This window comes from Mustela nivalis (genome assembly GCF_964662115.1).
Source record: "Mustela nivalis genome assembly, chromosome: 17".
Classification (NCBI taxonomy): Eukaryota; Metazoa; Chordata; class Mammalia; order Carnivora; family Mustelidae; genus Mustela; species Mustela nivalis.
The window spans coordinates 57,619,651-57,646,197 of NC_139036.1; the positions used below are offsets into that span (position 1 = coordinate 57,619,651).

The 26,547-nt window shown below is 60.5% G+C and overlaps 1 protein-coding gene across 8 annotated transcripts; it reads right to left on the minus strand.

Moving 5' to 3' along the window:
• Nucleotides 1-133: 133 nt before the first annotated feature.
• Nucleotides 134-26,357, minus strand: RHBDF2 (rhomboid 5 homolog 2). 8 transcript variants are annotated; one of them, XM_082705207.1, is made up of 22 exons: nt 25,404-26,357; nt 20,402-20,526; nt 14,462-14,530; nt 13,069-13,259; nt 9,950-10,016; nt 9,340-9,504; nt 8,489-8,616; nt 7,789-7,984; nt 7,481-7,684; nt 6,443-6,571; nt 6,021-6,139; nt 5,683-5,880; nt 4,418-4,529; nt 4,129-4,203; nt 3,818-3,979; nt 3,351-3,463; nt 3,136-3,199; nt 2,938-3,032; nt 2,633-2,708; nt 2,385-2,485; nt 2,064-2,217; nt 134-1,389 (listed from the first exon to the last, which is right to left on the minus strand). In XM_082705207.1, exons 6-22 carry the CDS (start codon nt 9,481-9,483, stop codon nt 970-972), a joined length of 2,490 nt encoding a protein of 829 aa, XP_082561333.1. In that variant the 5' UTR covers nt 9,484-9,504; nt 9,950-10,016; nt 13,069-13,259; nt 14,462-14,530; nt 20,402-20,526; nt 25,404-26,357; the 3' UTR covers nt 134-969. The 8 variants fall into 8 exon arrangements, with proteins under 8 accessions (XP_082561333.1, XP_082561339.1, XP_082561335.1 ...); XM_082705213.1 differs by having other exon boundaries at nt 6,448-6,571; nt 25,404-26,044; XM_082705209.1 differs by having other exon boundaries at nt 14,462-14,752; nt 25,404-26,002.
• Nucleotides 26,358-26,547: the final 190 nt, after the last annotated feature.

The window sequence follows — 26,547 nt, forward strand, 5'->3', positions numbered from 1 at the left end:
CAACCAACCCCGCCCAGGTTTTCCACCATCCCTTTGGGCCCAAGCCCTGCCCCTGATCTCACGGCCGACCCCCCCATCAACAAAGAGTCCCAGCTTTCACTCTGCCAGAACCCCTCCACTCACAAAACGATACTTCTAGAGACTATCATTTACTACATCTGAGTCTTCATCCATATAAAGTTAGCGTTACTTTTAAAAATTAGAACCATGATATAAACCGGTAGAAAAAGGGCCTGACTGAGCCTTGGGCAACCCTGGGAGCAGGTCCCTGAGGCGGCCCGGCCCCCGCCCCGACTTGGGCAGGAGTGAGGCAGAGAGGAGGAGGGCTGGCCTCCTCAGAGCCAGCCCACAGGGCAGAACACTGACTCCAACGGAGGCCCAGGACAGAGGGAGGGCGGCCTCTCTTTGCCACCGGCAAGCAGAGGCTCTCAGCTTCCCAGCCTCGCTGTGTCTCCGTGCTCGGCCTCCGCCCCAGGCCACGGCAGAGCCCGTCCCACACGTCTGGTCCAGGAGCAGGAGGGGCGGGCTCGCCGGCCTCTGCAGAATGAGGGGCAGGAACTCATAGGGCAGGGAGAGGTGAGGCAGGGGCGGGAACCTGGTGGGAACCCTGGCCACGTCCCAGTGAGGGCACAAGCACGGTAATGGTGCGTGTGTGTGTGGCGGGGGGTGGGGGCAGCACGAGCAGGGGCTGAGGGAGGAGATGGGCAAAGCCCCGGACCTGGGGACGGAGAGAAGCCCCTGCCGGGGCAAGGGTCCCGCCAGCAGGGGAGCAGCAGAGGAGCACGTGATCAGGGTGTCCCCCAGACTGAGGAAGGGGGGCCTCCCTCCCGGGAGGAACCGGCCTCTGTGACTGTCCCCGTGGAGTTGGCGTGGCTGGCGGAGGGGGGGCCGGGCCCCCCCCCCCCCGGTGGCGGGTGTCCAGGGTGCGGGCTGGGGCGCTCCGCAGACAGGCAGCCCGTCCCTCGGGGGTCAGTGCAGCACCTGGTCCAGCTCGTACTTCTCGCAGAAGCGGCTGGTGAAGGGCAGGCAGGTGAGGTACTCGATCCAGGGCCAGTGGATGGGGTAGACGTAGAGCCAGATGACGAGACAGGCGAAGAGGCCGGCAAAGACCAGCAGCGACACGAGGATAAGGGCGCGTTTGCGGTACTTGTCGCTCGTGCCGAAGGTGATGTAGGGCAGGAAGGCGAAGGCCAGCAGCAGGCCGCTGAGGAAGCCGAAGATGTGGGCGATGTTGTCGATCCAAGGCAGGAGGCCACAGATGAACAGGAACAGCACGACGGCCGACAGGTTGAGGAAGGCCTTCCAGGGCCGCTCCAGCAGCTGCCAGCTCTGGAAGAGCTCCACGAAGAGGCAGGCGAGGAGGCCGAACTGCGAACCCGCTGGGCCCACCTGGCGCAGGGCGGGGAAGGGAGCAGCGTCAATCCCAGGGGCCCGGCGCAAAGTCGGGGCGCAGCCGGGCGGTGGGAGCACCGGGACCCGGCTCCTCCTACGGGTGGGCTCTTCCCAGGGCTGGGGACCCCGCAGCTGAGGCTCCTGGACCAGAGCTGCACCCACTCTTTCTGCAAACACCAAAGACCGACCGCGTGCCCAGTGCGCGGCCCGTGCTGTAAGCAGGACAGACAGGCCGACACCAGGCAGCAGACGGCGGGATGGACAAGACACCGAACAAGCCGAGGGCATGGGGTTGAACCGATGGGGAACCTGTCCCTGCTTCTGTGGGTCACGAACGGTTGCACATTACAGATTTCATACAGCTCGACCCACAGATCTGTGACATGCGGGTAGGCAGGCAAGGGTCACGGTCACGAATAGAAATGAAGCAGAGAAAGAGAGCAAAGCGGGGGACAGGGGCTGGGAAGGTCTTTCTGGAGGTGATGCCTGAGCATGACGCAGAGGCATCGCTGTCCGATGCCCCCGGGGACTAGGGGATCAGCCAATAAGCCCGCGGCTTAGCTGTCCATCTGCCGTCCGGCCCTGGAGGGGCCGCGCATCCCTCTGGCGGCTCCTGGGGGAGGGGCGGAAGCAGCAGAGCTGGCCCTCCCCGCCCTGTCCCCTGTCCCTACCTCCGCCCGGTATGGGAGGAAAATGGCACTGGCGAGGTTGCCGGTGATGCCACTGAGAATAAAGATGATGGCAATGCGGTGCCAGCCGGCCAGCTTCTCCAGGTCCCGCAGGATGGTCATTTGGAAGACCACAGACACGAGGCAGTGCACCACGCTGGGGAGGGGGGCAGAGCAGGCGTCAGCTGTCCCCTATCTGCCCCGGGCTGCCAGCCAGGAGTCCTCATCCAAGGGCCAGAGCGGAGGAGGGGGGAGGGGGGCACATGGGCAGCGCCGGGGGCACAGGGGTGTGGGGGGAGGGGAGGGCAGCGAGGAGCCTTTTACCCTGCGTGGAGGAACAGAGACAGCCAGAGCCTGTAGAACTGATCGGGGACCTCGGGGTTGAGGAAGGGCAGCAGCCCGCACACCTTGTCCAAGCAGTGCACCTGAGGGTAAGCACGGGGCAGTCAGTGCCTGTGGCCTAGCTGGCCCCGAGGTGGGGGTGGGGGGCACAAACCTGCAGGCGGTGGGGGGCACACATGGCCGCCGTGCTCACCTCCTCACGCCTGGGGCCCCAGCAGGCCCCACCTTACCTGGGAGCAGAGTGTTGCCTCTTCGTGGAAATAGCCGTGCATGAACTCACAGAACTCGCGGGTGGTGATCTCACAGCTGTGGGCCAGGGAGACGAGGGACGTCAGAGACGTCCGAGACGTCAGCCGTCAGAGCCCCGAGGGCCCCTGCCCACTGGCAGGAAGGGGTGCCCCTCTGCGGGGACCCTAGCTCTGGGGCAGGCTCCCCTTCATCCTGCTCACACCATGGGCGACCCCTGAGTTGGGGAGGGAGGAAACTAGCCCGGGGGGTGGGAGTGGGGCGACCGAGGGGCATGGGGCCAGCTGACCTGCCCTTGGTGCCAATGCAGCAGGGGCGGCCCTTGATCTGGCAATCCATGTGTAGGAAGCCGGTGCGGTTACTCCTGGCCTGCTCGGTGCAGATCTGCAGGGGGCGAGGGGGGACACCCACACTGGGTTGGGCCCCTGTGGCGGCAGGCACCCCGCCCCCCGCCCTTCCTAGACCATTCTCCACCCCAGACACTCACGGGCCACTTGGTGATGTCATCGGGCCAGATGTGGGCGCCGCTCGAGGCTGGTTCCTCGCAGGTTCTGGAGGCAGAGGTCAGAGGGGGCAAAATGAGGAGCTGTGGGCGTCCCCCCAGCCTGCCACACCCACCCCCCCGCTAACATCCCCGGGGAGGCATCTAGGACACTCAACCCTGTCTTCTCACAGCCCAGCTGGGCCACCCTGGGACGGTACCTGGGGTCTTGGTGGCACACTGCCCCTGATGTCCGCTTCTTCTGGCCCAGATCAGACTTATCCATGGGGGGCCCTGTATCATCCTGCCACTTGACAAAAGTGGCTAAAGTCTCCTGGAGGATGAAGGAAGGTTGGTTATGCCTAGGATCACACCATATCCACTAGTGAGCAAGGGACCCTCTGAATGGGGGCTCTTCCCCTGGTCCCCAGGACTCAGGCCCACCTCCCAGACCTCCACCCACCGCTGACATTCCTAAGACCTGGGAACATCACTTCTTTCACTTCTGCGGGGCTGGGGAGGTCAGCGCTCTCCCTGTGCTGGGCCAGGTACGGGGGTGTATGGGGCCCAGAAGGAGAGAGGGGATGTTGTCACTGCTCTTGAGGGCCCCTCCGCTATGCCAGGGGCAAGGGAAGGTGGTGTGCAGGGCCAGAGTGGGGCTGGCAGGGGCTGGAGGGCCTGGCCGCACCGAGCAGTCCTTCCGCTGGGTCTGAATGCAGCCCGAGTGGTCGTTCTGGACACAGCAGCCCGAGTCCCGCTCTAAGTCTCGCTCCCGAAGCACCAGCTGCTCGATCTGCTGGTCCTTCCGGATGCAGGGGGAGAACTTGGCTCCCAGGTGGATCAAATCAATCTGGGGGAGGGCAAAGAGTGAGCCTGGACTCGGAGCTGGCCGCTCGCTTTAGTTTCCCCTGGAGTCCCCTGGTAAGAGGGGCTCCTGGGCGGGCGACAGGGCCCCAGGGTTCCCTGCTGAGAAGCTGCCCATCCCTCTGGGCTCCTCACCGAGCTGGGGCCAATCCAGAAGTTCTCCTGCTGGATATACTTCACGCTCTCATACACACCTTTGTTCCTGAGCACCTGGTGCAGGGGCGAGGGGGGGCGGTCAGGGGTTTCCCCATCCCAGGGTAGGGACTCCAGCATGGGGCTGAGAGGTAAAGCTACATTGAGCCCAGAGCACCCTCCTGCATGGGCCAGGCTGTGGCCACGGGAGGGACTCCAGGGCTGACGATGCTGATGTCTCAGGGGTCTCAGGACCCTCCAAGGGGAGCACCCCTTCCTTAGCCTGACTCACCAGCTGGGTGGTGACGTGCTGGGCAAAGCCCACAGGTGCGATGCCGTACGTGCAGATCACCAGCAGCGTGATGATGATGTGGACAAAGGTGAGCCAGTAGGTGAAGTAGGGCCTGGGGACAGAGGCCCTGGGTCAGCAGAGCCAAACCCACATCCCAACCTCAGCCTGCGGAGCCCAGCCCCCATCAGCTCTCACTTGGTCTCTCCCTTCCCATTCTGTTCCCCTCCAACTCAACCTTCACCACTGTGACTTTGAAAATCACCCCCAGGTCTCTCTCCCAGCTTAAACCCTTAGATGTCTTCCTGCTTCTCCTGGCGTAAAGGCTGACACTACTGCCTCCTGCTGGCCACAGGGCCTTACTGCGCCCGCCCGCTTTCTCCTCTTACAGCTCCTGCAACAAACCATGATCCCTGCAGCCCCAGGGCCTTTGCACCTGGCATTTCCTTTGCCAGGGATGCTCTTCACATCTCTTTCTATCAGGCGACCTCCTGCTCATGCTGGCTGCAGCCCTCCCTGCCAGCCCGTCGACTCATGCCCTGTCCTCCTGGGACACTTGCTACACTTGTTACTCATTTTTTGTTTTTGGGTTTGATGTTGATCGGGTCACCACCTGTGGCACATGGTGAGAACTGCCCCTCCCCAAACCTCTGGTTTCCTCCCGACGGTCCCCTCACTCACAGAGCTTCTTTTTTTTTTTTTTAATTTTTTATTTTTTATAAACATATATTTTTATCCCCAGGGGTACAGGTCTGTGAATCACCAGGTTTACACATTTCACAGTACTCATCAAAGCACATACCCTCCCCAATGTCCATAATCCCACCCCCTTCGCCCAAACCCCCTCCCCCCAGCAACCCTCAGTTTGTTTTGTGAGATGAAGAGTCACTTATGGTTTGTCACTCACAGAGCTTCTAACTGTCCCTCTGGCCCACCCTGCACCCCGCCCCTCCTGCTGGAACTGTTCCAGGGCTCAATGAATCCTTGACGGCTGTTGGGGGCGGGACTAAGGACACAGGCCAAGAGAACCAGGAGGGTGAAGAGGCAGCAAAGGGCCCAAGGAGCCTTCCCAGGCGACACGTGTGCTCGTGGGGACACCCTGAGGGCTTGTCCCCGCTCTCCTCTCCCATGCCTGCTGAATATGGGGTGCCGCGGGAGAGGGACCCTCGGGGGATGGGCCGGTTGTCCGCTCTTCTCATCCTGCCTACGGCAGTGAGACTCCCTCCCTCCCTCAGCTGGCTCGAGCCCCGGGCCGGCCGGCCGCTCACCGGTGGCTGTCGAAGCTCTCCAGCTGGCGCTGCACGGTGCTGCTGATGCTGCGGCGGTAGCTCCGGTTCAGCCAGTTGCCCACCACGCCCAGCCCGTAGTGCCGCTTCTTGCGGTCGAAGGCGAAGTGCTTCACCCTGGAGGCGATGCGCTTGCCGCGCCTGGCCCCGTCCAGTGGGCCTCGGCCGTGCTCCTTTTTCCTGGGGGGTGGGGGGACGGCTCTCAGCCGGCTGCCCCCGCCCCTCACGTTCTAGAAGGGGGCTTGAGGGAGGACTGGGTGTCTGGGGAGCCCTCCCGAGCTGCGCCTTCTTCGCCCCGGAGGAGGGGTGCCCAGACTCACAGAGGCGTCTGCACCCCCTCGGGGGAGACCGGAGAGGCCGAGCGTGGGATGCCCCGGAAGTAGCCGGCCGAGAGTGGGGGAGACTCAAACACGTCATCGGGCATGGAGCTCATTTCCTCCTGCGGTGGGGTGGAGTGGGGGACACAGAAAAAGACAGGACCTCAGTTCAAGGACAGGACAAAGCTAGACGGCTCTTTGGGAGGGAAGCAGAAGGCTGGTGCCCATCCACCCTGACCGTGACCCTCCAGGCTGGCCCCCCACCCTGCCAGGTCCTCCACAGGAAGACAGGGGCCCAGGAGTTCCACCCATGGGCCTCTGGATCCCTCAGGGGCTTCCGGCACAGCATGATCAAGGCCAGGTTGCCTCTCCTCACCCCCAGGCCACCCCATGCCCTGTGCCCGAGGCCCACACCCCATGCTTGCCTTACTAAAAAACGAGGAGTCAAATGTGTCTGCGCCATCCACCACGTCCTCCTCCAGGAAGCTGGGGTAGGCGAAGCTGCGTTTGACCACGCGGCACCGCTGGCCCGTGGCATCCAGCACGGAGCGGCCCTGTGACAGGGCAGAGGCCCGGCCATCAGGCCCAGATCAGGGGCCACCACCCCCGTCCTCTCCAAAGGAACTGTGAAGCCCCTTCTCCCGGGGCATCACCCTGGGAGATACGAGCTGGGACTCTGCCCAGAGCATGGAGCGAAGCTTCCGTAGCCCCGAACCCATGGCTCTCTCCAAGAGTTTCGGTTCTTCTCACCCTGCTGACCTCACTACCTCTGGCTGGGGCGGCTCCTCCCGCGCTCTCGTTCTGTACCCTCGCCCCCCACACTCGGGCCATCTCCCCCAGCTGCAGCTTCCTGGCACAGCACTGCCGGCCCACGTCTGCCTCTTGGACTCTAGTCGGTGGCTTCTCCTCCCATAAGCCCCTCCTCACTAAAATCCCATCAAACCACACGCTGCTCCCCTGATGGGCCAGGCCCCCTCCACCTCCAGGCCTTTGCATGGGCCCTTCCCTCCACTGAGAATACTGTTCCTTTCCTTCCTTCCCTGGGAAGCTTTCCCTTATTTTTCTGGATTCCAGCCCAAATGCTATCCCAACATCAGCCCCTCTCCTACGCAGGCCACGCCCCCACCATCACGCTGAGGAGTGACACCCGCCCCCTCGCGGCTGAGAGCCCTTCCAGGGCAGTGACACTGGCTCTATCTGCCCCACAGTCCCCATGCCCAGCACGTCACAGGCGCTGAGTGAACTTGGGTGAAGGGTGGTCCCTACACAGGTCACTTCCTGCTTTCCCAGCTCGGGTGGGTGCAGAAACGGGCTTCCAGAACCACGGAGAGCTGGGTCTGGGAGGATGTGGGTGGGGCTCCTGGGCTGCAGGGCTCCTCCCTCTGCCCTTGGCACAGTCTGGGGGGGGGGTCTTTGGGAAGACCGGGGTGGGGGGGGGCGCAGAGGCGGGGAGGCATCCTCACCTTGAGGAAGGCGGCAGCAGCCTGAAAGCTCATGTGGGCCACAGACATCCTCTTGCGGCGGGGCAGGTGGGAACAGCCAGAGCGGACGCTGCTGAAGGAGGTGAGGGACAGGACCCCTGGGGTCAGCGGCGGGTGCGGGGCATGGGGCCTGTCCACCTCGTCCGGGTGACGGAACGCCCGTCCGCGGGCCAGGGGATCCACAATCTGGAAGGGAGGGCAGGAGTGAGCAGAGCCGGGGGTCCCGGGGCCGAGGCACCTGCCACTCCCCACCCCCCCGCCCCACCCCCACCTCTGCCAGGGGAGCCCACCTTGGGCATCCTGCAGGGCTTCGGCGACTCGGCGCCCTGGAAGGAGGGCACCTCCTGGCTGGGGAGCTCCAGGTCGCGCTGGCACGAGGGCTTGAGCCGGCCATAGCGCACGCTGCAGTGGTGGAGGCTCCGGCGCTGCCAGTGCTGTCGCTTGGCCTCCCAGTCACCGCTGACCCCGAACCACTGGGCCGTGCCCCTGCGGGAGCACACAGAGCTGTGGCCGTGGGGGCTTCCACGACGCCCACGGCAGGACGGGGAGGGCACACTGGCAGGGGTCACGGGAGGGGTGGGCAGGGCAGGGGACGCAGGAGGGGCCGGGGGAGGTGTGTGCACGGGGGCTGGGGGACAGGGCACGTGTGTGTGCCGTGCAAGGGTCAGACTGGCTCCCCCTCTGGCTCCTGGGTTGGTACCCGATGACCAGACAGAGAGGGGTAAACAGAGTCCACGGCCAAGCCGAGCTGGGCAGGCCTTGGGGTCCCTCCCGAGGGCCAGAGCCCCCCCTGCAGCCCTGGCTCCTTGAACTCCCAGCCTCCAGACTGTGACTTTCTACAAGACACCTTGGGCTTCAGCTTCCTTCCCCTGCGCCCGCCCCCCAAATATGCACATTCCAGCCCTGCCCTACTCCTTCTTCTTGGAAGGGGACACAGATGCCGGCCCAGCAGAGGTCCCCAGGGCTGCTGGGGACGGGAAGGGCGCTCACTTGCGAATGCTCTGGGACAGGGAGGCCTGGCGGCGGAAGCCGGGGCGCTTCTCCGAGCTGCCCTCCTGCCATCGTCCCTGTGGCTCCTGGAGGCTGACACTCTTCACGTAGGCTGGGTTCCTGGGCCTCTGTGGGAGGCAGGGCAAGAGGACAGGCTGGGACTTGGTGGAGCCCAGACCCTGGGCTCGCTCTTCTTCGGTCCCCTACACCAGAACCCTGAGAACACACCTCGCTCCTAAGGTATACGCCTGAGCTGCTTTCCTTCGGAATGTAAAGTCACCTTCTCTCCACACTTCAAGGAACCCTAACGTGATTTCCCAACTCCCTAACCAGTGCTCCCCCTTGGCTCCCTGTATGCAAAATAGCCCCCGGGGTGAGTGGGTGGCACCAACACAGGACCCCTTTTATGCCCCAGGACACTGCTTCAAGGCTGCTCTCAATGAGCCCTTTATGGAACGTTGGTCCAGCCCGTCTTCATTTCCATTCTCCAGGGGAGCCAGGCGCTGCGGGGTCAGCTGCTGATGCCCTGACCCCGAGTCTGCCAGCCCCTTGGGGGGGGGGGGGCCCAGGCAGGAAATGGAAACCGCCGGGACTGGTAGGTAGACCCGTGAGCCTTTCTCGAGGACTGTGCTCCTGGTTGCCCCGTCCACCAACCACCAGGAGATGCAGCTCCGGCGCTCAAGGCTCAGTCCATGTGACACTGGGGCGGGGGAGGAGGGGGACCTGGTTTCCCTTCTCCCAGCACAAGGCCTCTGTCACTGAGGCTCAGGCAGAAGGGGCCGCCTCCGCCCCAGTGGTATTGCATGGGCACAGCTGTTGCTCCCCAGTGAGCCTGTAGGCTGCCCCCTTACCTGGGGCAGCATGCTGGCCTGCTCGCCCGGCGCCGGGTTCTCGGGAGGTGGGATGGTGATGGACAGGTTGGGCGGCTTCCGGCTCTGCAGGCGGCTGCTGGACACAGAGGAGACGCCCTCGCCATTCTTGTCAGCGGAGGCCATGGTGGGCTGGGCGCAGGGCGACTGGAATGAAAACAGGGAGAGGGGGTATGAGCGTGTCGACAGGTGGCAAGACAGGAAGGGACCTGGGGGCCCCGGTGCCAGGGCAGGTGGCCCGGGCTGAGAACCACCTGCTGAATGCCTAACTCTGGGGTCCAAACCGCCGGGGCACAGACTGACTGTGACCTGGGTCCGAGAAGTATAGTCTATTTCTGTCCTTTGTTTGCATTTTAGGCCCGGAGGGGTCTGGGGAATCCCCACCCTTCCCCCTCCTTCCCTTGGTGGTCTCTCTGCTTCAGGCCAAGAACCACACCCAGAAAGGAGGTGAGGGCAAAGGACAGGGCTACAGTGACCTTGGCTGCCTGGTCACCCTGGTCAACATAGGCCAGGGGCCAGAGGGCAGCTTCCTCGACCTTGGGGCAGGGCTTGGTGGAGGACAAGACGGCTCCAGGGTAATCCGGTGCCCTACCTGCAAACACGAGTTCCACAGCTGTGCGGGGGAGCAGGTGGTTCTCCGAGGAGCTGTCCTTGGGTTTCTAGCAAGGAAATGGTAGCTCAGCCTCATAACCAGACAGGCGGGAAAGCCACCACGCTGGTTCCTGTCCCCTGGGCTGCCTGGTTCCTTTTTGAAAGGTAACTGAAACTGCCACCTGTTTGTACTTTTATCTTTTTGTGGAGAAAAAATGTTAATCCCAGTGATAAAAGTGGCATATGCTCATTGCAGAGACAAAACACAAAAATGACGATTATAAAGCAGAAAGTGAACTCACAGTCTGCCCGTCACCCCGTCTTCCAAGAAAGCGCCTCTTTGCACCCGGAGAAGGATACATGTACTTAAAATTTTACACGCTCACACCATATCCTTTCCGTAAGCCGCACATCAATGCATATAGACAGATCTACCTTTTTCTTTTTTTTTTAAGTAGGCTCCACACCCAGCCTGGAGGCCCACAGGGAGTCTGAGCTCAAGACCCTGAGATGGAGACCTGAAGATCAGAGTGGCGCCTGGGGGCTCAGTGGGTTAAAGCCTCTGCCTTCGGCTCGGGTCATGATCTCTCTCGGTCCTGGGATCAAGCCCCGCATCGGTCTCTCTGCTCAGCGGGGAGCCTGCTTCCTCCTCTCTCTCTCTCTGCCTACTTGTGATCTCTGTCAAATAAATAAATAAAATCTTAAAAAAAAAAAAAAAGAGAGTGGGATGCCCAGCGGACAGAGTCCCCCAGGCGCCCCTACCTTACCTTTCTTGACGACTGCAAAGATTTCGCTGAGTGGAATATACCAAGATTTAACCAGACCGATGGCTGTTTGGGGTGTGTTTGGCATTTGGGACTCCTGTCCAGTGTTAACCAACGCCCTGGCCTACACCGTGCACCTGTCCCAGTGCTATCCCAAAACGAACCTCTAGAAGTGGAACTGCTGGGTTGGAGAGTAAGTCCAGCCTGAATTTCAGTGGATCCTGGGAAATGGCCCTGCCAAGAGGAGGGGGCAGTTTACCCCCCTTCCCCACCCCCGCCCAGATCTGGGGCTTGTCCATACTCGCTTGTGGCCCCCACTCCCACTTCTGCTCCAGTTCCAGCCGAATCACCGCTCTGCCTGTGCTACCCCCTCCCTCCTCACGCGCTCTGCTCTTTCTCTGGCTAAATCCTTCGCTTGCTCCTCTCCCCACTTCCTGAAGCTGCTGGAGCTGACCTGGTTTCCCTTCTCCCAGCACAAGGCCAGGGACCCCACATCCACCTGCTGACACAGTGCTGACCCCGGGTATGCGGAGACCCGGGGAGAGTCACATGGAAGCCCTCTAGGTAAGGGCGTGTGGGGACCAACGTGTGACAGAAAGGGGACACGGCAGCCACACGTGGCCTGAGTCCGTCCGTCCCCTCCGTCTCTACGCAGCTCCCCAGAGCCACCATCTTCTCTCCACTGAGGGGTCACAGCAGCCTCCTGACCCCTCCACCTGCTGCCCCTCGTGTCCCCAGCCTCATGACCAGCAACAGACATCACCTTTTAAAACCACCAATGACACCACGTCTCTCTCTGCTCAACACTGTCCCAGGATTTCCCGTTCTCACCTGCAGTCCATGCTTCTCACTGGGGTCTCTGGGCCCTGAGTGGCTCTGTGTCCTCCTAGCCCCTGAACCCGCCACTCTGAGCCCCTCCCTACCTAGCACCTGCTAAGCTCTGCTAGGAGGCACCAAGGGGTCACGGTCAAAAGCATAGGGCCTCTTGGTGGCTCAGCTGGGTTGACTGTCTGTCTTTGGTTTGAGTCATGATCCTAGGGTCCTGGGTCTGGGCCCCCGCTTCAGGTTCCCTGCTCGGCGAAGAGCCTGCTTCTCCCTCTGCCTATTGCTCCCCCTGCTTGTGCTCCCTCTTTCCCTCTCTGTCAAATAAATAAAATCTTTTAAAAAAAGCATCCTGCCACTCACTGGGTGGTCTAGCCTTGACCTGCATTTGACCATGAAGTCACCCACATCCTCACTTTGTAAGGAGGGAAAGACCTCCCCCAGGAGAGGCGCCCTGAGCATCAAATGAGAGAATGCATGACGCACACCTGGCAGGGTGTGGACACAGAAACTTGTTCTAGAATGTTCACAGCAGCATGGTCCTCAGAGCCAAAAAGGTGCAAACAACCCAGAGGCCCATCGACAGACCAACGGAGAAACAAAGCGTGTTCCATCCACATAATGGGATTGAGTCAGCCAGAAACAGGAGAGCAACACCGACATGGGGTCCAGCACGGCTGAACCTTAAGGCTGTTATGTGAAGTGAGAGAAGCCGGACAACAAAGACCACATGCTCTGGGAGTCCATGCATATGAAAGTGTGAGACAGGCTGGGGGCAGGGGGCAGCAGCTAAAGGGTGGGTCTCATCAAGCGATGGAAGGCTGCACGGACCTGTGAATATACCAGAAACCACTGAATTGTACACTTTCTTTTATTTTTTTTTTAAAGATTTTATTTATTTTTATGACAGAGAGAGAGAGATAGCGAGACAGGGAACAGAAGCAGGGGGAGTGGGAGAGGGAGAAGCAGGCTTCCTGCTGAGCAGGCCACCCCAAGCGGGGCTCGAATACAGGATCCTGGAATCATGACCTGAGCCGAAGGCAGATGCTTAACAACTGAGCCACCCAGGTGCCCCTGAATTATACACTGTAAATGGATGCAGTTTATGTGGATTAAATGGACTAAATGTGAATTATAGCTCAATGACGCTGTTGAAAAAGTCTCAGGCAGGTACTCCATAAACATTTGGCCTCTGCCTGTGTTCGTCTTTCTTTCCTCATATCAGATCATCACACAATAGAGCAGGTGGCTCCTTCCTATCATTCTGGTTCCAGCTTGGGTGCCACCGCCTCTGAGGAGCCCTTCCTGACTGCCCAAAGCAGCTCTCCCACTCCTGCTTCAAGCCTCTCCATGGCTTTACCCTGGTCACCCTCCTCTCTCAGGCGTATTCCCTGCAGCACCACCCCCTCCAGCAGAGTACTGGCCCACAGGTAGTATCCATACGTATTGGTTGAAAAACAAAAAAGCAAAAGAAAAAAGCAAGCAAAGCGGCAGGTGCCTTGGGCCCAGCCCACGCGGCTACCCAGTGTCCTACCTTCTGGGTTTGGACTGAGCTCACTGCTTCCCGGGTCTTGCTGCAGGGGTCTTCAGAGCATGTTCTAGTCCTTCCCTCACTCTATGCAGATGCTCTGGGGTCGGTCCAGCTTCAGCTCCGTGTAAAGGTGGACAGATGCCAAGATAAGAGGCTTCCAGGCCAAACGGGGCCGCTCACTTGGTGAGCACAGCCTATAGGGAGGGAAGGGCAGGTTCAAGCAGGCGTGCTGGAACGACGCATCTTTCAATCTTCCTGACCTCAGTCTCTGCATCTATAAAATGGGGTCATTCCACGGGCCTCATGGGTGAGGGATTAGGAGATCTGCTCTCCTGCAGTAAGGACCTCCACTCTGGGCTGGGAATCCCAAATCAGGACAGTCCCTATTTTTTGTGTGTGTCAATGTAACTTCATGAGAAATGTGTTGGCTTCTTCTGATTATGACTTCCTTTCAAACAGAGTAAGATGTATGTTGAAGGCAGCATTCAAATGAGTTACAAGTGTTTCTTTGGGGGTACCTAGGTGGCTCAGTGGGTTAAAGCCTCTGCCTTCGGCTCAGGTCATGATCCCAGGGTCCTGGGATCAAGCCCTGCATCAGGCTCTCAGCTCAGCGGGGAGCCTGCTTCCTCCTCTCTCTCTGCCTGTCAAATAAATAAATAAAATCTAAAAGAAAGAGAGAGAGAGAGAGAAGGGTTTCTTTGTTGTTGTATTAGCTCTTTAACTAATTGAGATCAAACCCACGCAACATAAAGTTAAGCGTTTCAGAGAGACTGCGGCAAGTCGCCAGAAGGTCTTGCACAGAGGAGCTCTGAGGCAGACCCTCCCTTAGCAGAACCCTGCAGGCTGCTGGGGGCGGGCAGGTCAGTCCTCAGGAGCGCCAGGCTTGGCCCCTCGCATCCATTATCCCACTTTGTCCTCAAAACACCTCTGAAGGTAGACATCTCCCATCGCCCCCATTTCGTGGATGGGAATGGAGGGAGGCTCAGAGGGGTTAAGTGACTTGCCCATGCTCACACTGCCAGGAGGGGGAACAGCTGGGTCTTTTCAGAAACAGGAGCCCCCCCCCCCCGCCACCAAAGCTAGGGCACACTGGGGGCTGGACAGATCCCTATCAGGGTGACCCAGTATAGTCCAATCCAGAAGGAAACGTACTTTTACTCAATAGCACTTTGCAGACTCTTTTCCTCAGCGGCCTGGGGTTACCCAGAGGGGTACGTGGGGCAAACCGGCTGCAGCCAGGTCTGTGCCCTCCCTCTGATTTCACAGGGCGGCAAAGTGTTCCAGCTCTAAGAGGGACTCCGGTTGTGCAGGGGTTCCTGAGGGGGGGTCTGAGCAGAGCTGGGGGCGCAGGACACTTTCTGCTTCAGGGTTTGCTGAATAGACCAGGCATCCTTACTTTTATCCCAAAGTGCTGGGAGTCCTCACTCCACACCTCAGGGCAGGCAGGCAGCGGGCGACAAGGCCCCTGAGAGATGACAGGCAGATGGGCCTCAGTGCCAGGCCGGCTGGCACCTCAGACGCCACTTTACCTCTACTCTGGGGGCAGCTCCAGGACAACAGCCTCCCCTGGGGCCACTGCATGGAAAGTTCTCCGGTTTGGTCTCCTTTGGGATCGGGGGCAGCAAGAGGGCACCAGGCAGGCGCTGTTCTGCCCCAAGGAGGGAAGGAGGCAGCCGATGGAGGAAGGCTGGGAGAAAGGTTAGGACGAGCTGCTGAGTCTGAGCTGGGGTGAGGTCATCAAGCACGCAGGCTCCCTCCGGAAGTCCAAGCTGATCACACTTTCCCAGAGTAAGCACCCAGTGCCCTTCAGAACCTGTCTTCACCCCCAGCAGACGCACATGCCCTGCAGGTCCCCTGGCCCCTACTTTCTCACCTGAGGCCCTGCACCTAGCACAGCAGGCTCCGCCTCATCCCCTGGGCAGGTGAAATGTCACCTCCTCCAGGAAGTCTGCCCTGTCACCATCAGGCAGAATCAACCACTTTCTCACCTGCCTCCTCCAGCATACTGCAGACACCTGGCTGTGTATAGGTGTCCCCCTCCCCGAGCAGCACCAAATCTGGAAGTTGGCTTCCACTAATGGCTAACAGGATGGAAGGTGGGGGGGAGGGGGCATACGCACAGTTGCAGACTGTCAGTCCACAGGTACCCCAGACTAAAACTATCCCTCCCCCACTTCTACACTCAGCCCAGGAAGGGAGTGGCCCACTCCGGAAGTCTCCAGGAGGTACTCTCTGCCCTGCTGGGGATCTGTGACCATTGTGGGCCGAGGAGGGCAGATGCAGTCCCAGGATGAGCCCCCACTGGACCTCCCGCTCCCCTCGCTCAGCACAGCCTGGACTCCCCGGCCTGCCCTCCCATCCCAAAGCCATAGCACCCTGGTTGGGCCCTCCGGCCTGGCCTCCACCGTGCTGCTGGCATCTGTGCCAATGTCCTGATGCTGGGGAGACCGGACTGGCCCCAGGGGACTTCTGGGGGCCACAGGGAGAAGTGGCTGCGCCCTGGAGAGCAGAGGCAGTGCTGGGGTCACACCTCCCTGGGGAGGAGTGGGGTATCTAAGAGAGCTATTTCACCATCTTCGTGGTCAGTGCCGAGTCCTAGCCTGGAGCCAGCTTTACTCCTTGGCCTCAGTTTCCTTCTCTGTTAAGCAAGGGACTTGGGGGCGCCTGGGTGGCTCAGTGGGTTAAAGCCTCTGCCTTCAGCTCAGGTCATGATCCCAGGGTCCTGGGATCGAGCCCTCCATTGGGCTCTCTTCTTAGCAGGGAGCCTGCTTCCTCTTCCTCTCTCCCTACTTGTGATCTCTGTCTCTCAAATAAATAAATAAAATTAAAAAAAAAAAAAAAAAAGGCAAGAGACTCGGACGAGGTGATGGCCCAGCTTTGACACCCACCAAAACCGCAGCTTAGTACAAAACACCAATTTCCTACAGCCCCTCTCCACCAAGGAGGGGAGGGCCTACTCCTGAGACTTCCCCCAACTTGTGCAGAAAAGATGGGCAGGTGTACCAGAAGCCCAGTGTCTTCCTTGGGGTGGCAGGGGGCAGAGGGTAGGGCTGGCAGTACGGGAGGCCACAGAACCCAAGTCTTGGGCACGGACGAACCCAGATGGAAAAAGTGCCAGAGCTTTGGGAGCAAACCGCCCCACACGTATCTCCCACGCCCCAGAGATGCTTGCTCATTGCAGAGGAAATTGTGACATCCTGGGACAAGGCTTCCTCCTGGCCCAGTCACATCCGCTGCTCTAAGACCCCAGGGCTACCACAGCACCCAGCCGGGGGTGGGGGACTTGTGTGGAAGGTCTGAGAGCCTGTCCCACCCAGCAAGGAGGGAAGGAAGATGGCTGGATCCTGGTCTCAGTGGGGCCTTCTGCCCCGGCCCAGAGTAGCAGGGCCTGGGTAAGGGCAGCGACTTCGGGGGGGTCCATCACAGGGTGCGGGTGGGGCAGATTCAAATCATCCTGAGGTGCCCAAGGGTTGGTACTTCTGTACCCACCTCCCCCGCCCCCCTCCAACCAGTGCTGTAACCCGGCTAAGAACAGCCCAGGTCAGGCACACAGGATAGAAATGCAGACTCAGAAAGCACTCACTGATGCCGCTGGACAATCTGGTTTCCCCACAAAGGGTGGGGCTGGGCATTGCTAGCTAAGCCGCATCCCAGCAGACACAGCCACAGTGAGCAAGGCCTCGGCCGGAGAGGTCTCCCCACCGAGCTCTTCCTGGGCGGGCTCAGGCAGGGTGCTGAGTGAGCATCCCCTCTCCTTGAGCCCGTGTGGCCCCACTGTCCCCTCGCCGCCTGCCCCCAGGGGTCTGACTCCAGTCCCTTCTCTCCCTCCCCACCCACCGGCCCCCCCAGGCACACCAGCTGGCTGTGAAGGCTCCCCTGGTCTTGCTAATGGCAATGGGGTCTCAGCAATCCCCAGGATCTGAGGACCTCCAGAACCAGGACGGGGAGTCAGCAGCTGCAGCTCCGGATGCAAACAGGAGGCTACAGACAGTGGGGCTTGGCCTGTGTGGCCAAACTGGGGACAAAGGGAAGAAAGGGGCCCTTGGACAAGGGGTAACAAGCATCCCCTCCAGCAAAGAGGCAGACCACTACTAACTCCTAGGCTCAATTAGGAAGTTAAGGGGACCTCCCGGGGTGGGGGTGGGGGGCACACAGGTCCCCTGAACCAAGGAAGGAAACTGGCCCCCAGCCCTGGCTTGCAGCTGTGGGCGAGTGGAGGGAAGGAAGATGGCCCAGGGCTGCTGGGAACCTGTCTGTCCCCTGATGAATCACAGAATGATAGGGTGACAGTCAGGAGCAAGGAAGTGGCCTCTCTCCGCTGCTTCCCTGCCACAGAAACTGAAACCGGCTGGGGTCTCCCCACAGCCTTCTGGGAACCAGGGCGTTTTTAGAAAGCTGCAGAGAAGAGAGGAAGCTGGCCCTCGCCCACTGTGCAACCCCCAGCAAAACCCCGAGTTCTGCTGACCTCGGGGGAAGTGGCTCTAGCTCCCCTTGAGACCCGGAAGGGACAGCTTATGTAAAGGCTGTCATCTAACCCTGTCTCCTAACAGGCGTCCCGATGGCCCGTGACTCACCCCAACACCTCCCTGTGCTGCCAAGAGCGGGCTGGAGCAAAGGGCAGGGAAGCGCCCAGCGGACACTGAGGGTCTGGGGACAGGACTTAGGAAGAGAGAATGCAGAGGCAGAAAGGGAAGGGGACACAGGGTCCCTGTCAGAGGCTACGAACTCTAAGTCACGTGCTGGTCAGTTAGAGACGCCAGCGGGTCGCCCTGTCCCTCTCCTTCCCTCCCGAAGCGAGCACCCACTTCCCCAGAGGTGCAAGTCCACGGACTCGGACTCGACTGCACTGCGGGGCTGGGAGGCTTCACGGCTTCGCGGCCGGTGCAGAGGAAAACTGAAAGCACCTGCGGGTTTGCGCCCCTCCCATAGGGAGAGCCCCATATCTCCACCCTCCCCACACACACCTTAAAAGCCTTTGCTCAGGGGCGCCTGAGTGGCTCAGTGGGTTAAAGCCTCTGTCTTCGGCTTGGGTCATGATCTCAGGGTCATGCTCTCTGCTCGGCGGGAAGCCTGCTTCCCCCTCTCTCTCTGCCTGCCTCTCTGCCTACTTGTGATCTCTGTCTGTCAAATAAATTTTTAAAAACTCTTAAAAAAAAAAAAAAGCCTTTGCTCAAACTCAGTTCCAAAGATAAAGAAGGGGATACGGGGCAGCAGGTTTAGGGGCTTGGTGACCCACTGGCTTTGCCCCATCAGACCCCAGGTTCTGGACTCCTGTGACCCAGTTACCGTCACTTGGGTGGCACGGCCAACCACAGACACGGGAAGTGGGTGCTGGGCTCCAGGCCCAGTCGGAGTACATGGAAGTTGGAGGGGGTGCCGAGCACTCAAAGAGCACTCTTACAGTGGGGCAGACCCCAACACCCCTTTGTCCCACCCGCCAGGCTTTCTCGGGACCATGCGCCAGTGGGGCGGGCAGAGACGTGAATATTCCAACCTCTGCAGGGGGCCCCGCGTATGGGAAGCCAGCTGAGCTGCGATGCAGAGCAGGCAGCACTAAATGCCACCAGGTGTCCCCACCTGGACACAGTGCTGGACCCTGCCCTCCTAGGTGCCCTCCCGGAGGACGCTCTGGAACTTTCTGGACTCTACAAGCTGTCTGTGGAAGCACACAAGGGGATGCCGCTGAGCAGGGATGCAGGTGCCCTCCCATAGCCCGGGGAAGCAGCAGCTCTCAGAGCCTGGGGGCCAACTGCTGCTGGGGACAACAGGGAGCACAGGGGCTGGTCCCCGGGGGCCCTGCCCAACGGCCCAGCCTCCTCTGGGAAGGTGACCTGTCCTAGTTCTGCTGCTCCCTGAGCATCGCCATGAAGGGGAGGAGTCGGGGGTGGCACTGGGGGTCCAGAAGGCCCTGGTCCTTTCTGGGTCTGATACCAGGGCACAGGATGGCTCCTGGACAGGGACATTGTCTCGACCTGAGCTTGACGCCAGCTGGCGTTGCTCCAAACATCAAAGAGGATTTGCCTCTCTCAGGATCTCAAGGTACTAGAAATTGTTTTTTTGTTTTGTTTTTTTTTTTTTTTTTTTTTTTTTTTTTTTATTTATTTGACAGAGAGAAATCACAAGTAGATGGAGAGGCAGGCAGAGAGAGAGAGAGGGAAGCAGGCTCTCCGCTGAGGAGAGAGCCCGATGCGGGACTCGATCCCAGGACTCTGAGATCATGACCTGAGCCGAAGGCAGCGGCTTAACCCACTGAGCCACCCAGGCGCCCTTTGTTTTGTTTTGAAGTTTATTTTTTTGGTAATCTCTGCACCCAGTGTGGGGCTAGAACTCACAACTCTGAGATCCAGAGCTGCAAGCTCCACCCACTGAGCCAGCCGAGTGCCCCTAGGAACTGGGTTTTCACTGGTCCTTAGCACTGGCAGAGGCCTAGACCCTGCTCGGAGGTTAGGGGAAGGGTGGCTTCCAATGTGGGTTGGGGAGCAGGGGAGGCCGGCTTCCCTCCTGCTGGAAGTTCCCCGACACCTAGAGGTGACAGGCTGTTTCCAGACTTGAGCACACTCAGTACACAGACCAGGGCTCTGTCTTGGGCTCGCAAGGGTGGGGTCCACCTAATTTCCACTCGGCTCCTTGTGGCCTGGCTCTAGACAGTGCAAACACTGCCCAGCTGAGGCAAATGGGTCTTGGGTACAACCCTCAACGCTGGGTACTCTTAGACAAGCCACTTAACGTCTGACCCCAGGCTGTTTATGCTAAAAGATGCTAAGCAGCCCCCCAGGAGTCTGAAATCTGGGCAGCTCTGTCCCCATTAGCTGGGGCTCACCTTGGGTGCTGGCACCGCTGAGGGACAAAGGCGGACTTACCTTAGCTTACAGAGACGTAAGCACCCAGCCCAGGGTCATTCAGCCAGAAGTCAGGCCCTGGGCTGCCCTGGGTCCCCTCATCTTGATCCACTCAGGCTGGGGCTCTGGGTGCCCCTCACTTCTGGAGGCCCAGGCTGGCCCCACAGCTGGGAGGGAGCGTGCCAGGCAAACAATTTTCAGCTTGTAAACAGTCATTAAGGAGCTAATAAACTTGACTTCCCAGAACCCTGCCCCGGAGCTTGCGGCTTCCCCAGAAGAGGTTGGCCCCAGCCCCTGTGACGACCAAAGCTTCAGGGCTCTTGGACGTGGGCCCAGGCAGGCCATTAAGGCTGGGGGTGTGAGGCTTTGTCATTCCCGCCTCACCGCAGCCCCCTGCCTCACTCTGGGGCAGCGCGGATTCACTCGCTGTGGAATGAGGAGGGCTGTGGCGCAGGGCGGGACAAAGCCAGGACTCAAACCCTGGCATGGCCACTTACCTGCCAGGAGATCTCAGGCAAGTTACCACTTCGGAGCCTCGGTTTCCTCTGCTGGGAAATGGGCTGAGGTCCCACCAAACCCGCCGATCCAGCAGAGATGACATCAGACGATGAATGGACGGGGCCTGGCACACAATCAAGGGCCACTAATTGGTGGCTTCTTTTATTCCTGGCTGACCGCTGCTCACTCAGTCTCTCTATCTGAGCCGAGAGCCCCGGAGGTTAACAGACCTCTATTTGACAGGTGGGGAAATTGAGGCTCAGACACGTCCCCTGTCCCGGGTCCCATTGTTGGGCACGCACGGGGGTGGGGGTGGGGGTCCTGCCACCCTGGAACTGGTGAGGTGAAGTGGCCAAAATCCAGGCCTGGGGTGGTGAGCGACGTGCTGAGGGTGAGTTTAGGGGTGGGCCCGGGAGACTCCGGAGCTCCTCCCAGTGCCCCAGGCAGAAATGACCTCACCCGGAGCTTAGGAAGTCCTGGGCTTATCAAAGGGCCTTCTCAAACATTCTCTCACACTGTCTGTCCCTCTGTCATGATCACCAGACAAGGTGAGAGCCAAGACTGGGGCCATATTTCGGTGTCAAGTCCTGCTCCTGGCCCATCCCACAGGCCTTCCGCAGGCTGCCCTGGAGGCCTGACCTGGGGACGGCCATCTGGACAGGGAAGAGACTCTTCTTGTTGGACGTCAGGGGCATGACCACCTGACGGAGCTCTTGGCTCAGGTCCCGGGGCCCCACGTGGGAGGCAGCCGAGAAAAGCAAGGCTCTGAACGGCTTACCTTGTTCCTGGCCCCACAAGCCCAGCCAGAGGGAGCGGAGGCTGAGGGTCCCCGCCTCCATGAGCCCCTCACCCCTCATCCTGACACCCGTGCAGGCAGGCAGGGAGAAGCCCCTGCTGAAGGAGCCAGCACGTCCTGGCCTGAAGCTCCTCTCCCATGTCCAAGCCCACCCTCCATCCCCTCAGCCTTGGTGCAGCGGGAGTCCCCACCCCAGACTGGGCTGGGCCACTTCTGTAGAGTCATTAGAGCACTGCTGCTCTTCAATGTGCTCTTAACTAGCCCTCCCGACAGCCCACGGGGCAAGGCCCCTGTCATCACCACGAGCCTGTGCCAAGGGCCCAGAGACACGCCTCTGACAGCAGGCACGATGCCCTTATCTTCCTCGCGGCTCCCACCTCAGACCCCGGGCCCAAGACTTCCCATGGTCACCCCCGGAATCCTCACAGCAAGCATCCCAGTGGACTACCGCTGCCCCACAGCACAGCTGCGGACACTGAGGCACGGACCACAAGCGGCCCTCCTTCTACTGACCACGACCTCGTGGGCCACCACGGCCGCCAGCTTCTGGGCCTCGCTCCTTGGCTCCCCCACGCTGGGAATCACCCTCCTCCCGTCCTCCCAGCCTCCTGGCCAGCATCCCTGACTGGCACTGCCCACTTAGCTCCAACCACTGGCACCCCACCCCCACAACAGGCCTCTGGCAGCTTTCAAAGTGCAAACAAATGACTTGTGTCTGGGTCGCTGGATAAGTTTACGCAATGATGGAATGTGAGTGCTGGGCTCCCGTACCTCCCTGAAGACGACAGGCTGAATTTTTCTTGACACTCAGATCTGACTCCCATAGGGAAGCAAGAGTAACTTTATGGGCTGTAGGGGAAAGCCCTTGTTTTGCCCCAGGGATGGGGCAGGTGGGGCAACCCCTCCCAGCCCATATCCTGAGAGCTGGCCTCGCCCGGGCACTGCCCCAACCTCTCCACCGCGCACAGCTTAGCCTGCACCAGCAGCGGGCGTGGACGACCCCGCCAGCGCTCCCTCAGCCAGGTCCAGCTGGGTAGGAAACACGGAGCAACGCTGTGAGCTCACTCTGGAAATCCCCACAGGCAGCAGGGACAACACTGAACACTGCTCCAAAGTGGGTGGTCCAGACCCGAGGGGATGTGTGGAGAGGGGGAGGCAGACCAGAGCTCCTCTCCCCAGATGCTTCCCTGGGGGGGGGGGGCGCGGGGGCGGGGGCTGTGCCGATCCTGCCCCCACTCATTCTGAACCACAGAGAAGTACCAGGTGGCCCATTCAAGTCACCTGTTTTTGTTTCAGGATTTAAAAAAAAATTCTTATTTATTTAAGTGATCTGTATACCCAATACAGGGCTCAAAGTTATGACCCCCAAATCAAGTCACATGCCCTCCTGAGCCAGCCAGGTGCCCTGGTTCAAGTCACCTGTACACCCGAACAGGTCAGGGCACGCACGGACACACCCCCTCGACATCTTCCTGCTCTTATCTGCTCTCCCATCTAGCACGGTTTCTGGCAAGTCGAGGGGAACACTGTGAGAGCTCTGGCACTAGGAAAAGCACCACCAGGGAGGAAAAGCCAGACCCAGACCCCGGCAGCCTCCATGATGATGTATTTGGGATGTGACTAATCCCCCCCCCCCCCCAGAGGAACGGATGTCCCCTCCTGGGCCTCCCGCGTGTCTTGCACCACGTACAGCTGTAGCTCGCACAGGAGCCAACCAGACAGGAGTCAGTCAGCGGCTTAGCAGCAGGTAGGCACAGGGTTGGGGGCTGGGCCCGAGAACACAGGTTGGGGGCTGGGCCCGGGTTCAGGGTCAGGCTCTGCCACTCGATTCCTTAACAGCTCTGCACTAGTCCCAAGTGCTGCCTTGTGCCACGAGGGACCCACTAAAGGCGGAGGACACTATTAGTTTCTTGTTCAACCAAAAGACGGGAGTGTCCCTCCAGCCCTTTAAAGTTAAAAGCAAACAAAAACAAAAACAACCAACCAGAAACTGCCACCTGCTCCTTTTGTCCTGCCTGAGCTCCTAGGCCAGGAGGCCAGGGTCCAGAAGTCAACAGGAAGGGGGCAGCGGACACTGTCAGAAAACAGGAAGGCAGGGCAGCGGGTGGCCTGGGCTCCTGGGGACAGACAGCTGCTTCACTCCACCCCACCCCTCTAGAACAGCCCCCCACTCCTATCCTCCAAGACCTGGGCCAATGTTCCTGAGCCCAACTCAAACCAGAGTCGTCCCTACTGGGGTCCCCCTGGCCTGGCACTTGGCTAACACCAGGAACGGGGGTGCCTCGCTCTGCCAGCAGCGGGGCCCACCGTGGGGCCTCTTGCCTAATTCGGGGTTCCCACAGCCACAGAGGCCCTTTTTTGTTGTAGGAGGGAAGCAGACTGGGGGAGCTGCAGGGAATTAGAAGCCTGTTAGTCCTTGGATGTTATTTCCCTGGTGTACATAGCTGGAAGAGTTCGGTGTCAGTTTAGAAGGGAAAAATCCAGCAGGTCACATGATGCCAGGAGTCCATGCCTGTCCTAGCAATCCAGCTTTGGGAAAATCTATGAAAACACACCCCCTCCCCCATCTGCCCCCTCCCCCAGGGGGATATTTGAGCTTGAGGGCTGCCTTAGGGGTGAGGCACTCCAGGACTGAGCTATGAGAAGGCCCTGTTCCCAGCCCCTGGGACTCAGCTCCTGTCCCACAGCACCCAGACCTGCTTTGTGCAGAGACTGTGGTTTGAGCAGGGAAGAGGAAGGTTTATGGCACCAAAGGGAGCCTATTGCTAGGGGAGGAACTGCCCTCACACCTCTTATCTCATTCAAGTTTATTTTGTTCCTCCCCTAACTCCGGGGGAAACTGAGGCAAGCAGGGGAAGTCAGTGAGAAGTAACCTGATGAACCAGGGGCGGCACCAGGGTCTCTGAACCTCAGCACCGCACTGACATTTTTTTTTTTTTTAAAGATTCCACCCATTTATTTGACAGACAGAGATCACAAGTAGGCAGAGAGGCAGGCAGAGAGAGAGAGAGAGAGGAAGAAGCAGGCTCCCCACTGAGCAGAGAGCCAGATGCGGGACTTGATCCCAGGACCCTGGGATCAGGACCTGAGCCGAAGGCAGAGGCTTTAACCCACAGAGCCACCCAGACGCCCCCGCTCTGACATTTTGAGCAGAGTAATTCTTTGCGGGGGGGGGGGGGGGGGGGCTGTCCTGTGCGCTGTTAAGATGTCTGAGCAGCATCTCTGGCCTGGACCCACTAGCCGCCAGTAACAACAGCACTCCCCTCCTTCTCCTGAGCTGTGATAACCGCAATGTCTCCACTGTCAGATATCTCCTGACACCAGTAATCAGTCCCCGCCTTGACACCTCACTGCTCTAGAACAAGCTTCACTCCCCACTCTACCCTCCACCCTACCTACAGAGTGAACAGGAGCACATCTTTTTTACTAGCCAATGTCACCCACACGGGGTCCTAACTCTAGCCACTGGGGAACCAGCTGCCAGTGCACCTGTGGGGTCTTTGGCAGCCCTTCCCAGCTCAGACACCCTCTCAGGAGCTCCAACCCCTCAGCCCTCTCGAGTGAGACCAGGGCTTCCCCTCTGCCCTGGTATGGGAGGGTGCCTCTAGCAGCCATAACCCTTTCCAACCCTAACCTAACCCAAGGCCCTGGAGGAATATTAGAGGGGGCCAACCTTCCCCAAGGCCCTCGGTCCAGAAGTCAGGACTTCTGGGTCCAATTTCTGAGCTTCGATCTAGCCTCGCTGTGACTCCGCTCCCCCGCACCTGTTTCCACCCCGACGAGGCTGAGAGCACAAACTCTGCCTCGGAGTTTAAAGGAGAGGGAAGGATCGGAGTTCCAGGCGCTTCTGGGAGGAAGGCGGGACCGCGCGGTCCTGTCCCCTTCCTTCCGCGGCCTTAAACTTCGGCCCAGTCGTCGTGCCCTCCCCACATCTGGTGACCCGTGGCCAAGGGACCCCCTTTGGCGTCTTGTCCCAGCCGAGCCCCGGGGACCGGCAGACCCGGTCCAGCACCTCCGTCCGAGTCCAGCCCCGACCTCTGGCCTCCGGCGAGGCCCACGTGGGGCCCGAGCGCTCCGGCAGGGCGAGCACCCTCGCGGGCCGCGCACCGTCGCCCCAGGCGAGGTTCGGGACCGACCCCGCGGACCCCTACGGCGCCTGCCGCCCGGCCTCCGGGTGCCGGCTCCGCCCTACGCCCCGCGCTCACCTCCCTGCGGCCCCACGTCCCCTGGACGCAGCTCCGAGCAGCGCGGGTCAGCGGCTGGGCGGTGGCTCCTGGGGGCGGGGCCCCGGCGCTCCGCCTCTTCCCTACCTGCGCGCGGGCGGTGGGGGCGGAGCCGGGCCGGCGGGGCGGGCAGAGGGGCGGGGCCTGGTGGCCGGGAGGCGTGGCCGGAGCTCAGGTCCTTGCGGGACGCTGCAGCTGGCCGCCGCGGAGCCCGGGACTTGCGAGGGTCGCTGAAGTGCTCCGCCCCCTCGGGGAGAGGGGCGTCCCCGCCTGGGCAGAACCCTGTTTTCCGCCGGAGCTGGTCTCTTCCGGGCGCCGTCCTCTCCTTCCCGGACAAAGCGCCTGATCTAGGTCTGCACTGCCATCACGTCACCCCCACGCCCCCGAGAAGTCACTCCATTGATGACCACCTCCCATCGGCTCCAGCCAGCTCCTTCATTCTAAGGCCAAGTGGGCCTGTTCCTCGAGCGCTTCACCCTTTCCTTGAAACGTATTTGGAGCCTCTCAATTACTCCAAGTTCTGCTGCGGGTCCCGCCACGGCGAAGCCTCTGATCTCAGTCCTCTTCATCCTGCTGGGGGCGGAGGCGCCCTCCTAGGCCGGGTCTTGCTGGCTCAACTTCCCCCGCCCTCATCCGCCCTCCACCTGCCACCTGGGATCGGAGAGCGGGACCCGGGGGGGGGGGGGGGAGCCCGCGCTGGGTGCCTGCGTGGGTGCCCGGGTTCTCTGGAGGAGTCCCAGCACTCTCCCTTAGGGCCACCCAGTGAAAACTCGATGTTGTCTCTGGCCCGGCGACACACAACCTTCCTGATGGGGCAAAACCTTGGCTCACAGGGACACCTGCAGCAGGAGGGGATAGCCCTCAGGATCTGGAGATTCGGGGCCCCGGGGGAGGGCGTGCGCTGCCTCCAGGCAGGGTGGCCTCGGCCCACGCTCTAGCCCCTTGGAGCCCGTTCTTAATTTGCAAAGTTGAAAAGCCTGACTGGCTTTCTCATGTGGTTGGCGGTGGGGATGCAGAGAACAGAACCTGCAAAAGGTTGCCCCATCAAGTGTTAATTAGTGGGGTTATTATTACAAGGGGGGGGGGTGCCCACAGCTAGAGGACCTAAGCTCAGATCCTGACCCTG